The 15016-nt window shown below is 43.8% G+C and overlaps 1 protein-coding gene and 1 long non-coding RNA gene across 4 annotated transcripts in view; one reads left to right on the top strand and one right to left on the bottom strand.

Annotated features, from left to right (window-relative positions):
• Positions 1-15016, top strand: part of LOC310641972 — a 102030-nt gene that overhangs the window by 71867 nt on the left and 15147 nt on the right. The gene's annotated exons all lie outside the window — the stretch shown is intronic.
• Positions 2970-14788, bottom strand: SF3A2 (splicing factor 3a subunit 2). Of its 3 annotated transcripts, none has more exons than XM_083349612.1 (9): positions 14613-14788; positions 12253-12404; positions 10484-10555; positions 9250-9296; positions 8144-8253; positions 6968-7017; positions 6136-6276; positions 4845-4913; positions 2970-3344 (listed from the first exon to the last, which is right to left on the bottom strand). In XM_083349612.1, exons 2-9 carry the CDS (start codon positions 12376-12378, stop codon positions 3015-3017), a joined length of 945 nt encoding a protein of 314 aa, XP_083205738.1. In that variant the 5' UTR covers positions 12379-12404; positions 14613-14788; the 3' UTR covers positions 2970-3014. The 3 variants fall into 3 exon arrangements, with proteins under 3 accessions (XP_083205738.1, XP_083205739.1, XP_083205740.1); XM_083349613.1 differs by lacking the exon at positions 14613-14788 and adding an exon at positions 14033-14200; XM_083349614.1 differs by lacking the exon at positions 14613-14788 and adding an exon at positions 13565-13727.

Here is a 15016-nt window from a genome sequence, read left to right as displayed (position 1 = left end):
GAGGACGTCTCCGTGGTCATGTGGCCGGCATGACTAGACACCAAAGGTGCACGGAACGCTGTTGTTACCTTTTCACCGTAGTGGTCCCTATTTTTCTATTTGCATTTTTACGTGCTTTCAAACTGCTAGGTTGGCAGAAGCTGGGACGAGTAACAGGCGCTCACTCTGCTATGCGGCACTCGGGACTCGACCTGCCAAACTGCCGACCTTCTGATCGACAAGCTCAGTGTCCTAACCCACTGAGCCACCGCGTCCCATTTACTCAAAGATTGGCTAGGGGTTAAGTGGACATCGGCAAGCTCCTGTACCTTATTTCAAATGAACGTGAGGAAGATAGCTTTTGCAACACATTTTAACCTAGCACACTTGGGGAATCTAGGCTGTGCTAGGGTCAAATCTAGAAAATGGACCCCATTTGATAAACTGCGGCAGTTAACCCTGAGTTGGCAAACTGTAGGAAGAAGGCCTTAATCATGCCTTGCTATTGGGAATCTCCCATGGATAGAGGCATGGCATTAATAAAATCCTTACCGTGGGAATGGTATTTCTCAACCTTAGCGACATGTGGACTTCAACTCCCAGAATTCCCCAGCCAGCCTGGGGATTTCTGGGAATTGAAGTCCACATCTTAAAAGTTGCTGAAACATTACTCTGAAAGAATGTGAACTAATCAACACACTTTTGGTCCAAACCAGCACTAATTTACAAATTGTGGCTTTTGATTGATTGCACAGTATTTTGGTCTGAGCACATGCAGACGGTGGAAGTGGTAGTCAAAGCCAGATCATCCTAGTCTTGCAGTCTCTGCAAGCTTATGTACTACTCCTGCCATACTTCTATAGTTCAGGTATTGCTCAGCTGATGTTGCATTTTTGGGGCTTTACCGTGCAATGTTCCCCAGTTTGATTTCATCCAACTTTTAACGGTGTTTAGTATGTACAATTTGCGTTAGAGGTCGTGTCGCTGTAAGTCAAAGGTCCCCGTACCCTCTACTCAACCAGAATCTTCATGAAGCTTCTGATTGTTCATTGATCTCCAAACATTTATCATATAAAAATGTTAATACTTTTACAGCATTACAAATAATAATAAGAGGCAAGGTTGCTCTCACTGGTGACTGACCATCCAGCCCTGGTTCAGTCTCACTGCTAGCCCCCTCACTTTCAAGGACTGAGGTGGAGGTATATAGGGACCCCAAAAGATGAATTGACCCCAATCAGCTTTCTATCATTTAGACATCACATATTGATCCTCCAATATTTACTGACCCCCGATTGACCCCACTTATTGACCCTTGGATAATTCCTTTGGTGTTAACATTGACCACATTGGGAAATCTGGCTATTAATGGATGCAATCAGTAATGACCGTTTGCAGATATCAAGATAAGAGGCAAAATCGTCATTTGGCAACAATTGGAATAGGCACCTTCAACGTTAAAGGAAATGGTTGCAAAGTTTTTCAATTTTTCTTTGCTTTACAGGCCTGCAAAGGGCATAAATGTGAGCATTGGTTGTAAAGTTATTTTTTCCCCTATAATCCTTGTAACAAGCCCCTGAAAAAGGTGGTTGCTAAATTAGGACAACTGTATCTCAGTATCTTGAACCCCACTGTGCTTTTTCTGCAACCACAAATTCTTTCTATATATAAAAGAATTTGGAGGAGCCTTGGTGGAGCAGTGGGCTAATGCCTCCTTAAGTAACACCAGCTGCCTGCAATTAGTGCAGGTTCGAGTCCCACCAGGCTCAAGGTTGACTCAGCCTTCCATCCTTCCGAGGTAGGTCAAATGAGGACCCAGATTGTTGGGGGCAGTTAAGCTGACTTTGTAATAATGCCGCTTGGGGGGTGTATGAAAGCCCTAATAAGCAGGCATATACATAGAATGAAGGCTACTGCTAAGCTTGTAAGCCGCCCTGAGTCTTCGGAGAAGGGCAGGATATAAATGGAATTAAAATAAAAAAAATAAAAATAAAAAAGCAACTTTTCCTTCTTACACCTACTTTCCTACCTCTTCCTTCCTTCCTTTTCATCCATCCGTGGAAAGTCCCCAACTATTAGTTCCTGAACAAACTCTCTAAGTTGAAAAATTACTTTTACTTCATTTTCAGAATTGCTTTTGCTCACATTAAAAAATGGGATTATCGTGGCAAACAGCTGAATGAAAATGTCAACCCACAGGGGCAGCCATGAAAACAAACAAAACCAAATTCTATGATAGGGATTTTTATGGAAGGTATAAAAAAATAACCTACATGAAGAGGGAAGTCAGCACCCGGAGCCTGTTTTAGAGAACCTCAATCTTGAGCTACATTCACTCGGAATTTGTGGAAACTGGTCAAACCAAATTACTCCGCAGAATATTTGGATTGGTGCCACCAGGAGTCATGTTTTGTGGGTTTAACGTTTATGTGATTGTGGTGTTAATTGCCAGGAATCCTTGCTGATTACAGCAGTATCCAAAGCAAATGACAAACCAAAAATCCAGCTGTGGTCTTGTAAGATTTCTGGCAACCAGCTTCAATGAAGCTTGAAGCGGCCTTCTGCATTTGATTAGCTCTGGACACACATCTAAGGCTAACGGCAAGACCAGATAGCAAGAGAAGGAACCAGGATCTTGGTTGTTGTTTGTTTCCCACACAGAACGATCTTAAGAAAGCAAACTCTAATGCAAAACAGATTCTTTGACTTAAAATAGCCTAGAGCAGCGTTTCTCAAGCTTAGCAACTTTTAAGATGTGTGGACTTCAACTTCCACTATTCTCCACGCTAGCACGGGAAATTCTGGGAGTGGAAGACCTTACAATGTAAAGTTGACAAAGTTGAGAAGCACTGCTCTAGGGATGAATGTTTTGGATCAATATTTCTTCATTAGAAGGGGGGGGGAAACGAAGAGGTCTTTTTAATGAAGCCACGGGATTCTGAACTGAAGTCACTGATGTATTTAAAAAATACACAAGGGAAGAAACGAGACAAGATCAACAGGTGCCTTTTTAAAAAAATGCGAGAAAGGACATTTCAGCTGGTAGGGGGTGGTGGAGGAATGTTCCCTGGTCCTTCCGTGGGGAGAGGGGGTCTCAGCATCGGAGGCATTGGAGCAGGAGGAGGGACGCCAGGGGCTGGGGGCAACTGGGGTGGGCCTGGGGGCAAGGGCCCTGTCGGGGGAGGCATGGGAGGCAGAGCCATGCCCCCAGGAGGAGGAGGAGGTGGGAGAGAATCCGGGAGTGGTGGTCGGGGGGGCAGGCCATTCATGAGAGGGGGCGGGGGAGGCCGCTTCACAGTAGCTGGTGCCGGGATACTTTGAGGAGCAGGTGGCTTCTCCATCTTGAAATGAAACTGAAGGAAGAACTAAAAGGGGAAAAAAGGAGTGGGGGGGGAAAACATTAGCTTTTACTTCACTGCCAGGATCCAGTTAGATCAGGGGTAGGCAACCTTGGCTCTTTTATGACTCGTGGACTTCAACTCCCAGAATTCCTGAGCCAGCCATGCTGAGGGGAAAGGGAGGGGTTTCCAAGCTGAGCTATGCTGGCTCAGGAATTCTGGGAGTTGAAGTCCACGAGGCATAAAAGAGCCAAGGTTCCCCACCTGAGTTAGATCTTCACAAAGGATTCCTCAAAACCAGGGCTGGGAAAAAGCCACCACAGAAGTTTGCTTTGAGTCCTTCTGATCCGATTCAATCTGTGACTCCCAAAATTCCTAGCCGGGTGGGAACAATTCTGCCATTCCAACTGATTTGGAGGATACCAAGATATAGATAGTCCTCAACTTATGACCACAACTGAGCCCAACATTTCTCTTAAGGGAGACATTTGTTCAGTGAGTTTTGCCCCATTGTGCGACTTTCTTGCCACTGCTGTCAAGTGAATCACTGTAGCCAATTAGTTAGTAACCTGGTTATTAAGTTAGTAACCGGGTTGTTAAGTGAATCTGGCTTCCCCATTGACGTTGCTTGTCAGAAGGTCGCAAAAGATGATCACATGACTCCGGGACAGTGCAACCGTCATAAATATGAGTCAGTTGCCGAGCATCTGAATTCTGATCATATGATCATGGATATGCTACCTACACTGTGAAAAGTGGTTATGAGCCACTTTTTTGCAGTACCACTGTAACTTCGAATAGTCACTAAATGGACCGTTGTAAGTTGAGGGCTACCTGTACTTATATGATACAGAAATATCCATTATTTTATACATTTTGTTCTAGAGCTTCTGTCTCTGAGGAAGATATCTGATCTTTCCAGCTTCCAAAGGATCCACCTCTGAGTATTATGCTACGTAACAGCCACAGGGGTGCTTGTGCCTAAAGGCAGCTGTGCCCAAAGGCAGCCGACCCTCCTATAGCTAGGATTAAACAAACTATAATCCAGCAAGGCCAATGGACAGCCATTTGCCTGAAATGGTATAGGGCTTCCTGCCTGAGCAGGGGGTTGGACTAGATGACCTCCAAGGTCCCTTCCAACTTTATATTATTATTATTTTCCGTTGGTATCTTTACTTTTCTAATAATGATGCTAATTAAGTTTTCTGATTCTGACTTACATTTATTTTGAACAAGCCGGCCAGGTCTGATGGGTTTGGGGTTTTAACATTGTTTTTAACTAACTTACTACATTGGGCACAATCATTTAACTTTAAATCTTGTATCCTGTATTCTTATTTTTATTGCCCTGTACACCGCCCTGAGTCCTTCGGGAGAAGGGCGGTATATAAATCAAATAAATAAAATAAAATAAATAAATAAATAAATTTCTTCTTAGCAGTGCCTCTGCCAAGGAGAAAGGAGGTTGGTGTTTAAAAGGAATTTTCAACAAGGGCAGTTGGTGGCTTTTACCTCTTAACTGTTTACCTGTTTTGTTTCCCGATTCCAGTGGGTCCAGAATTTGCCTTCAGCTTTGTCAATCTCCCTACTGGGTACCTGCAAAAGAGGAAGAGAAGAGGTTAGGAGAGGTGCCAAGCTGTTGCATCACAGGACATCAAAGGCTGTGCTCAACAGCCTATGAAAGAAGTCGGGCAGTTTCTTGAAAGTGATAATAATAGCAGGGGGGGAAAAAACCAACCATCTTTTTTTCTATCAAGGCCAAAAGAGAAAAGAGTTGAAGATGCTTTGATTTTACATCTGTCGAAAGAAGAAAAACCAAGCCACCCTGCTGGAATTGGGGCAATACATCAATATATTCCAGCATAGTGGAATTTCTCCATTATTTATCTGTTCTGTTTGTATCATGCCTTTATTATGCTTACAAATAACTCAAGGCGGTGAGCGTATCCAACATACCTTCCTCCTATTTCCCCCCGTAACAACAACTCAGTGAGGTAAGTTGGGCTGAGAGGGACTCCCAAAGTCACCCAGCTGGCTTTGATGTCTAAGGCAGGACTGGAACTCCCAGCCTCCTGGGAAAGGCCCAAAGTCACTCATCTGGCTTTCAGGGCTAAGGTGAGACTTGAATTCATTGCTTTGTGCTTTCTACCTTGGAAAGCTGAGGGAAAATTTAGCATGCCTCAACCCGGCCATCAGTGGCTAAGATTGCCTGTGAAAGCAAGCATTCATTCTCTGCAATCGTCTTTAGCAATTAACTCTGCATATCTAAGGAGGGAAAACCAGGATCTTTAAATTAGCCTAATTTGTTTCACAGACTGGGGTATGACTACCGATAGGCCCCAGTTTTGCACCCCGTAACTAATATGCTGCAAACCATCAATGCTCACAGTGCAGCACCCAGAGTTTGTGTCTGACACACAGCAGCAGCCGGTACTTGTCAATCGAAAGAAACTAATACTGTCTCTCGTTCGATCCATCCCATCATCAGGAAGTGTCTCGTTGAGAAGGGACAACCAACCAACCAACCAACCAGGGAAGTTTTGAGAATCAAATTCTGTTTTCAGGGAATTTGATCTCACGATGCGAACGTCCAACGCAAATGGAAATTCCAGAACCGTTAAGATTGATTTTCGTTACAAAGTTCAATAGAAACCATAACCTTAAGATTTCTGATCTGTGTCGTTCCCCTTCTGTTCCTTTACAAAACTGAAAGCCCTCAAACCAAATCCCTTCCCAGAAGCATTTAACTTTCCAGAACTAAATCTATCCTTTTGAATGTCCCAACAATGGCACAAAAGAGGCTAGACTAGAACTTTACCTTGAAAGCGATTGTCTCATAGGGTTCCGCTGCCATCAAAAGGTATTGCCAACGCCGGTCGGGAGGCTCAATTCTCTGCTCATACGCTGACATAAAACGGTGTCTCGGCATGATACTTTCAGCAATCTCTGGGTAATCGATCTGTGTGGGGCAGAGCCAGAAGAACAGGAAGCTGGAGGGACCATTTCAATCCAACAAATCCAACTACCTGCTCATATGGAGAATAGCCGAGGAGAAAAAGAAGGGAAGGGACAGAAAGAGCAGGCCTCTTCTATGCTCAGTTTCATGAATAGTGGAGATACCAATAGAAAAGAACATTTGTAGCTCAGGCCTGAACTGTGGGGGTCACTGGTGCTCACTGAGCTTGGTTGTTCTCCTGAGTGACAGAGAAAAATGCATACAGAATAATCAAGCTCAGAGAGCTCCAGGGACCCCCAAAGTTGATGGGTTTTTTTTTGACTGGACCAAAGTCACTTATTGAACTTATTTTTTTAAAAAAATATATACAGGCAGCCCTCAACTTATGACCATAATGGAGCCTGCCCATCATGTCACGTAACTGGCCAGATTTTACCACCTTTTTTGCAGCAGTTAAGTGAGTGCGGTAGTTGCTGAATGAACCAATGGTGAACTAGAAGTAAGTGCCAGTCTTTTGGCAAAACCACCATAAACTCAAGTCATGTCACCATGGAATGGTGCAAAGGGCTGTAAATGCCTGAAGTAGCCCCATGGCAGGCCTGTCGTAACTTCAAATTGTCGCTAAGCAACCGGTTGTAAGTACCCCGCACATAATTTTTATTAAAGAAATTAAAGAAAGTTAGGTGTATTTTACCTGGAAAAGGAGGCTTTGCTGGCCTGTTTCTGGGTCCCTCTGCTTGGTTACTGAAAAGATGGATAAGAGAGAGACAGCATGGTAAGCAGACATTTGCGACAGGATACTTTTATTTCATCAGGTCTGGGCTCCAAGACTCAGAATCAAACCTCCTATTGAATGTCCCATTCAAAGAACTACGAGGGCTACTTCAAGCACATTGGAAGCCAAAATGGTTGAAATAACCCATTTCAAATTCACTCGTTTCCAAAGGAATACTTTGTGGTCTGTCCTGTCCTGTCCTGTCCTGTTCGTCTATCTATCTATCTATCTATCTATCTATCTATCTATCTATCTATCTATCTATCTATCTATCTATCTATCGCTACCCATCTCGCCAGAAACGACTTTAGGCATCTTATAGTAAAAGGTAAAGGTTCCCCCGCACATGCGTGCCAGTCGTTTCCAGCTATAGGGGCCGATGCTCATCTCCATTTCAAAGCCGAAGAGCCAGCGCTTGTCCCAGGACGTCTCCGTGGTCATGTGGCCGGCATGACTAGACGCCAAAGGCGCACAGAATGCTGTTACCTTCCCACCGTAGTGGTCCCTATTTTTCTACTTGCATTTTTACGTGCTTTCGAACTGCTAGGTTAGCAGAAGCTGGGACAAGTAACCGGCACTCACTCTGCTACGTGGCACTCGCGATTCGACCCGCCAAACTGCCGATCTTCTGATCGACAAGCTCAGCGTCCTAACCCACTGAGCCACCGCATCCCTCTAGGCATCTTATAGACATTAGATAAAATTCAGAATAAAACATTAAAACAATAAAGACTTTTAATTTAAAATTGAGTTAAAATACAACTAAGCTGGATGGAGAGGGAGGGTGTTTTCTACTGCATTAGCCACCTCCAACATGTCACAATCCCATTAGGGCCCCCAGGCTAGTTGACACAGCCATGTCTTCAAGGCCTTTTGGAAGGGTGGGAACAGATCGGACCTCGGGGGGCGGGGGGAGGGGAAAGGGAAGTTCTAGAGGACATGAGCCAAGGCAGAAAAGGTTCCTCTTCTGGACCCTGCCAGACAAAATTCCTTGGCTGACAGGGTCTTCAGCACGCCCCTTCTGCCAGCAGGAGTGAGGCGGGCTAATTCCATCAGGGTGAGATGATGTCTCAGGAAGCTTGGAGCCACTCCTACCTTTGTAACCTGGCCGGCCAATTTTCACAAATTTCTTGACTTCCACCTTCACCTTTTCTGGAGCAGGCTGAGCTGGGGCCTCTTTGGCTTCTTTGGCTGCTCGTCGAGCTCTGCAAATGAAAGGAAGGGGAACAAAGTCATCACAGCACCCTGAGAAAAGATGGAGGCGGGGGATTTCTTTTACAGAGTTCTCCTCCATTGGGGGGGGGGGAAGACAATAAACATTTAAGCACTTCTGCATAAGGTCTTTAAAATTATTCCTGCACAACTGTCGAACCCAGCCTGTCAGCTTTCATTGTCTTTAACTGCTAAGCCACCATATGCCCCCTTGAAAAAATACTAGTCTAGTATAAATCCAGACGGTCGAGTAAAGTCAATTCATATTGGTCCCACCACTTTATTAACAACCCTTGGAAACCTATCTGTTCGTAGAAATATCCTAGGCTGCTTAGAACAAATTACAGAATAACAAGAAGCAATATATGCTCCAACACTGGAAGTTTTTAAGAAGAGATTGGACAGCCATTGGTCTGAAATGGTATAGGTTTCCTGCCTGAGCAGGGGGTTGGACTAGATGACCTCCAAAGTCCCTTCTATCATCATCATCATCATCATCATCATACACTCTGGCTTGGTTCCCCCTCCACATAAACAAAACTATCCAAATTGTTTTAAACTATTCTTACTAGGGATGCTTCCGAGATCAAACAAACTTTCCTGTAAAGCTTAACTGTGAAACTGGCCTTCAACTGGAAGCTTCAGACAACGCACTCATGCCCACATATACACAGGGGCACAATCTGAAGAAAAATCAGACACACTGTCCCTACAGCCAAAGTCCTCAGGAGTACTCCTAAAGAGAGTTTCTTATCAGGTGGAGGGAAGGCTGACAGATGTCATGGAAAATGCTACATCACAGACTGCCCCAAGGCTAGAGGAAGACAATTGTGTCTTTGTAACTAGCAAACTTTTAGCTGGTTCCCAAGACACTCTTTGCTCTCGAAGAGTGTATAGGTTTTTTGGCCTCTGCAAAAATAGGGGAACAAGGGGGGGGAGAGACGTTTAGATAAAATAAAGAAAAGAGGTGCTTGCAATTAGCAACTTACAAGTTGGTCTGATGTTTTTTCCCCTGGGTATGTGCCAAGTAGCTTCCCTGTTGGATAGGAAGAAAGGGTGGGTGAGATTAGTTAAATTCTAGGTCAAGCCTGGCCTCTCAAGAATAGAGCTGGGAGGGAATCAGTAAAGTCAAGCAATCTCAGATCTCCAGCTCAGCTTTAACTCTGCACTGTCAAGGGGCCAATTCTGAGACAAACTTCTCCCTAAAGTGTTTTTAAAAAAGATTTTAATTAAATGGGCTATTTATTCAGACTGCTGGGTTAATTCAGCTGAACATTTTCTGCTCTTCACCGGCAGCACTTTCCAGAGTTCCGGATGAGTTTCTTTTGTTTGCCTTCTCTGGAGATTTATTATTTATTTATTTATTATTGGGACTTAGATGCCAGATATTGTAAATCTTTTATACGGAAAGGAAATATTTTGCTACTCAGCTAAACATTTCCTATAGGTCAAGAGAATGCTGACTCCATACAATGTGCTAGAAATGAGTTAACAAAACGTAATTCCTGTTCACATCACGTGCATTGCAAAAACAGAGTTAATATGATAGTCTGGTTCTTTCACTAAGAGGATTGCTGGGTTCCCACAGACTGGGAGGAAGTTCCTTCATATCCATTCAAAGACATTATCGTTTATTTGTTATACACCAAAACAACATTCAAAACATTTTGAAAAATAATCGACAAATGCCTCTGTAACAGTTAAAATGTAAATTAAACAAATAATCAAAGTTATTAACAATACAAGGATAAATAATATAAAGAGAGCCAGGGTTGTTTAATGGTTAAGGCACCAGATTAGAAAGTGGGATACTGTGAATTCAAATCCTGCCTTGGCCATGAAAGCCAAATGGGTCACATTGGACCAGTCACACACACACTCTCTCTCTCTCTCTCTCTCTCCCCAACCTACCTCACAGGATTGTTGTTATGGAGAAAATAGGAGGAGGAAGATGTATTGAATATTTTTGCCATGTTGGGTTGTTTGCAAAAATAGTAAAGGTGGGATACAAATAAATAAATAAAAATAATAAAGAATTACCATAGCCAAATAAAACAATGTCAATAATTAAACCAACTAGCAGGTTTTAGAATGTTAGAAAGACTGTAGCAGGACTCAATTCTTCCGGAAATACTTGTGCTGAGGTTGGGGCATGCACAATAACATTGCTAAATTACACCATTTCTTAGCGGATAAAGTGCATTTGCAAAAATAAGTCCTCACCTCATTGTTGTGCAGTGTCAAACAAAGTTTGCATTCGTAAGACCCCAAATGGTTTTTCATAAAATAGGGATCCTGTTGGGGAAAAAATAAAGGTTAAGTTTAGGCAATATAGAAAGTACATATGTACCATACCCCAGGGTGTAGACTTCACACAAGCTATATATGTGAGACAGCCAGTTTGATATAATGGTTAAGGTTCCAGGTTAGGAATCAGGACACCATAAATATTACTCTTGTCCTGGGCACAAAGCCAGTCAGGCAACCTTGAGCCAGTTATATTTTCTCAGCGCTGATAAGATGACAATAGCAAACCATTTCCAAAAATGTTCCCAAGAAAACTGCAGATACTTGTCCAGGCGGTCACCAGACGTCAGTGCTGACTTAAAGGCACAAAACCAAAACAAACTACTACAGATGATTTCTAGAAGTGAAGTAACTTGAACTAAAATCTAGTGTCCCAACTGTGGCTTCCTCCCACGTGTAATTTTCTTTTTTTTTTATTGAAAAGTTTTAACATACAGTTTATCTTTAACAATCCCCCCTCCCCCTCCCCTCTCCCTTCCCTCTCCCCCCTCCCCCCCCGACTTCCCAGAGCTAAATACAAGGTATATATATAAAAAAAACAATCATAAACAACCATATACTAAAAACCATAAACTCTAAAATCCATCACTCTCTAGCTTATATAGGATAAAACAAACCTTAGTAGTATTAAATATATATAGAAAAGCTAAAATAGAAAAAGAAAAAAAAGAAAGAAGACTTATTCAAATGCTACATGAAACTTCTTGACCCTATACTTATTCTGGATAAACTCAATCCATTTTCTCCATTCCATAATATAACGTTCTTGCGAGTGATCTTTCAAATAAGCCGAAATCTTCGCCATCTCTGCCAGGTCGGAGATCTTTAAAGTCCACTCTTCTATGGTCGGCAGTTCCTCTTTCTTCCAATACTGACCTATCAAAAGTCTTGCTGCCGTAATTAAATTTAACATCAATTTAGTGTCCACAACCGTAGCATCCGTAATTATTCCCAACAAGAAAAGTTGCGGACAAAACTTTATCCTTTGCTTGAAGATCTTCTGCATATTCCACCAAATTTTTATCCAGAAGGCCTTAACCTTTTTACAAGTCCACCATACATGAAAATATGTTGCATCTTCATCACCACATCTCCAACATTTTGGCTGATAATTCGGATACAAGTATGTATCCGAATTATCAGCCACGTGTAATTTTCTAATTGGTAGCTACCAAAGAGAGGTCTTTCCCAAATCTGCTACCTTACTTAGGGTGCTGCATCCGGGGAATTCTGGGTGTCCCCAAAACCACACTTTGGACTGATGTAGTTCAGAGCAGTTTTGATGGAAAAGGGGAGGAGCCTTGAATGTTTGGTGTAAAAATGCCATTTTATAGACATGAGGATTAAACTACGAGACAGGCTGTTGAAAAATGTGTTCCGTCTTACGTAGGCCTTTCTTCATTAAGTGTACATACTGTTTTTCCTCCAGGAATTCATTGTGGCATGCATCACACTTTCCCCCCTTAATTTGATCCTTGCAAACAGCTGGTGAGATTGAGATGAGAGTGTACAGCAGAAGTCATGCAGTGGACTCTTGTGGCAGAGGATGGACCTGCACCTGCTCCTCTCAGTCTGAGTGTAACACCCAGTTGAATGACAGTGGCTATGGACCAATAGATTAATCAGTCCTTTATTCATTATGTTATACTTTTCATTCACCACACAACAAAAAGGTAGAAGCTCACCTTATTGATATCTATCGTTTCCAAGGCTAGTTGCCTCAACCTCTCTCTGCGGTCCCTGTTGCTTTCTGAGGCTGAGGCAACACCTCCGCTCCCCGTTTTTCCACCTGGACGGTGCTGAAAATCCATGACTGAAGTCTTTGTGCTTCAAAACTCTGGGAATCAAAGAGTCAGAGAAAATTTAAGTTGGCTTCTTGAATGGTGGTAACTGAAGGTCTATCTATATTGTATTTTACACTGTGATCTGCCCAGAGTCAGTCTAGAGTAGACTCAGGTGCTGCCTAAATGATCTTGGTCTTAATATATCCTGAGAAAATGAGGAAAATCTGCACAAAAGTTAAAATAGGTAAAATCAATTGTATCTCAATTGTTACAAAAAGGAATCCCTGCAGATTTCATTCTGCTAGTTGTACTTGACTTTAGGGGGTGGTGCTCATCTGCATTGCAAGGCCACTCAGCCAGCACTGTCCAAAGACATTACCACAGTCATGTGGCCAGCATGATATCATGGAGCACTGGTACCTTCTCCCACGTCCCCCTCAGAAGTGGAACTATTTATCTACTCACATTTGCATGCTTTTGAATTACCAGGTTGGCAAGAGCTGGGGCAAAAAACGGGAGTTTATACTGCTGCATAACACTTGGGTCTCGAACCTGGGCTGTCAACCTTCTAACTGACAAGCCCAGCATCTTACCTGAGCCATTGTGCCACTCCTAATTGTTATAAGAAACTTTAATTGTTTACACAAACAGAAATAAAAATTTAAAACAAATTTTAATAACAAGGTTTCCTAATAGACTGAAATATGGTAATCCTGAAACAAGAGCAAAGTAACAATCTTTCACTAGGACACTGGCATGACATGCGAGGAGCCTTAACTTAAGTGAGAGGGCAAGTCTTTTGGCGTGGGTGACTATAATGAATCCAATTAATAACCATTATACCAAGAATAAGAGCTCAAAAGAAAAATGCTGCAACCAGCAAACTTTAATATTGTAGGGAAATGAAGTACCCATTCATACACTACAATCGGTCTCTATGATGACAAAACATGACCTTTCCTGTGCTTGGTGCTGCCATAGAGGTGTGTATCATTCTCCTCTGCTTCATGCTCATTCCCATTTCAACTCTGCCAGGCTAAGCTTTCATTCTCTCTTGGCTACGTCTCCTCCACGGTGTGCAGGAAGACAGAAAATATTTCTCCAATGTTTTACCTTCTTCCTTCCAACCAAAACTCTGGCCTCTGCTACATCTACAATCATCCTGCCTCCTTCCCCTGCCATGCAATCAGTCTCCCTCTGCTCAATAGTGTACCTCCACTTTCCACTCTGCCTCCAGTGTTTCCAGTCTCATTAACTGTCATTCATTATCCGACGAACATTAATTATCCTCTGTGATCAACCTATTTTCCAAAGCACCTGAGGGCTGGACAAAAAGCAACGAAGGGAAACTAGTCAAGGAGAGAAGCCACCTGGAACTAAGGAGAAATTTCCTGACAGTTAGAACAATTAAGTCAGTGGAACTGCTTGCCTCCCAGAGGTTGTAAGTGCTCCAATACTGGAGGTTTTCAAGAAGAGACTGAAATGGTATAGGCAGGGGTAGGCAACCTCGGCTCTTTTATGACTCATGGACTTCAACTCCCAGAATTCCTGAGCCAGCCAAGCTGGCTCAGGAATTCTGGGATTTGAAGTCCATGAGTCATAAAAGAGCCGAGGTTGCCTACCCCTGGTATAGGGTTTCCCGCCTAAGCAGGGGGTCCCTTCCAACACTGTTATTCCCCGCCTTTTGCACGATTACAAGCTTGTTCCTCTACTCCCGTGCTGGCAATGCAGGTCTTCCTTCCTCCAAGGCAGGGTATTTGCCTCTCTTGCCCCCCTTCCCACGACTGGCTGAGTTCTCGCTAAGCTTTGGGGCCTGTTTTCTCCTCCCAACAGTCCTGCTACTCCCACTCCAGCCTCACCACCACTTAAGTCAGGGGTCTTCAAACTTGGCCCTTTTATGACTCATGGACTTCAACTCCCAGAATTCCTCAGCCAGGCACACTGGCTGAGGAATTCTGGGAGTTGAAGTCCATGAGTCATAAAAGGGCCGAGTTTGAAGACCTCTGACTTAAGTTATATCCTCCCGCATGTTTCTCACCCCCTGGTTCAGGGGTAGGCAACCTCGGCTCTTTTATGACTCATGGACTTCAACTCCCAGAATTCCTCAGCCAGCCAAGCTGGCTCAGGAATTCTGGGAGTTGAAGTCCATGAGTCATAAAAGAGCCGAGGTTGCCTACCCCTGGCCCTGGTTTAACTCTCCATCATGGCCTCCTAGCTCTGCACTTATCTCAAGGCTGTCACTCTCTCTCCCTCTTCCTCACCCGTGCCGTGCCGACTCCTTCTCGCTTCATCGGCCGCCGAGGGACACCGAATCGCCGGAACCAAGAACCAAGCGGTTCTTCAACGCGTCCGCCTTACCGCCGCGGGAAGTGTCCAGGCCCAAAGCGCTACTGGCTTTCACTTCCGGGTTGGATGACCGTCGGCGGCCGGAAGTCTTCTCCCGGAAGTATAAGGATACCAAGCGGAGGGCCGAAGAAGAGGGGAGAAACTTCTCGGGCGTCTGCTCTAGGAAGGGGAAATGAGCAGAGAGTGACGGACTCGGGAGGGAGGCCCTGGGAATCGGACCCGGAAGTATTACGTAAGGGTAATTCCGATCCGGGAGAAACCCATGGCGGAAGTAAGAGGGAGACGGCCATCGATCCGAGAGGCCGGAGGGCTGAGCGGG

The sequence above is a fragment of the Vipera ursinii genome (assembly GCF_947247035.1).
Source record: "Vipera ursinii genome assembly, chromosome: 1".
Lineage (NCBI taxonomy): Eukaryota > Metazoa > Chordata > Lepidosauria > Squamata > Viperidae > Vipera > Vipera ursinii.
The sequence above is the reverse complement of the archived record's forward strand: the minus strand, read 5'-3'. Positions and strand labels throughout refer to the sequence as shown.

Excerpts from the sequence above, each read along its gene's own strand:
- SF3A2 (XM_083349612.1), bottom strand. The coding sequence starts at position 12,378 with ATGGATTTTCAGCACCGTCCAGGTGGAAAAACGGGGAGCGGAGGTGTT. Across the intron at positions 6,277-6,967 it reads AGCAAAGCCTCCTTTTCCAG|ATCGATTACCCAGAGATTGC; the intron begins GTAAAATACACC and ends TGCCCCACACAG. Across the intron at positions 3,345-4,844 it reads GGAATCGGGAAACAAAACAG|TTCTTCCTTCAGTTTCATTT; the intron begins GTAAACAGTTAA and ends TTCCCCTTTTAG.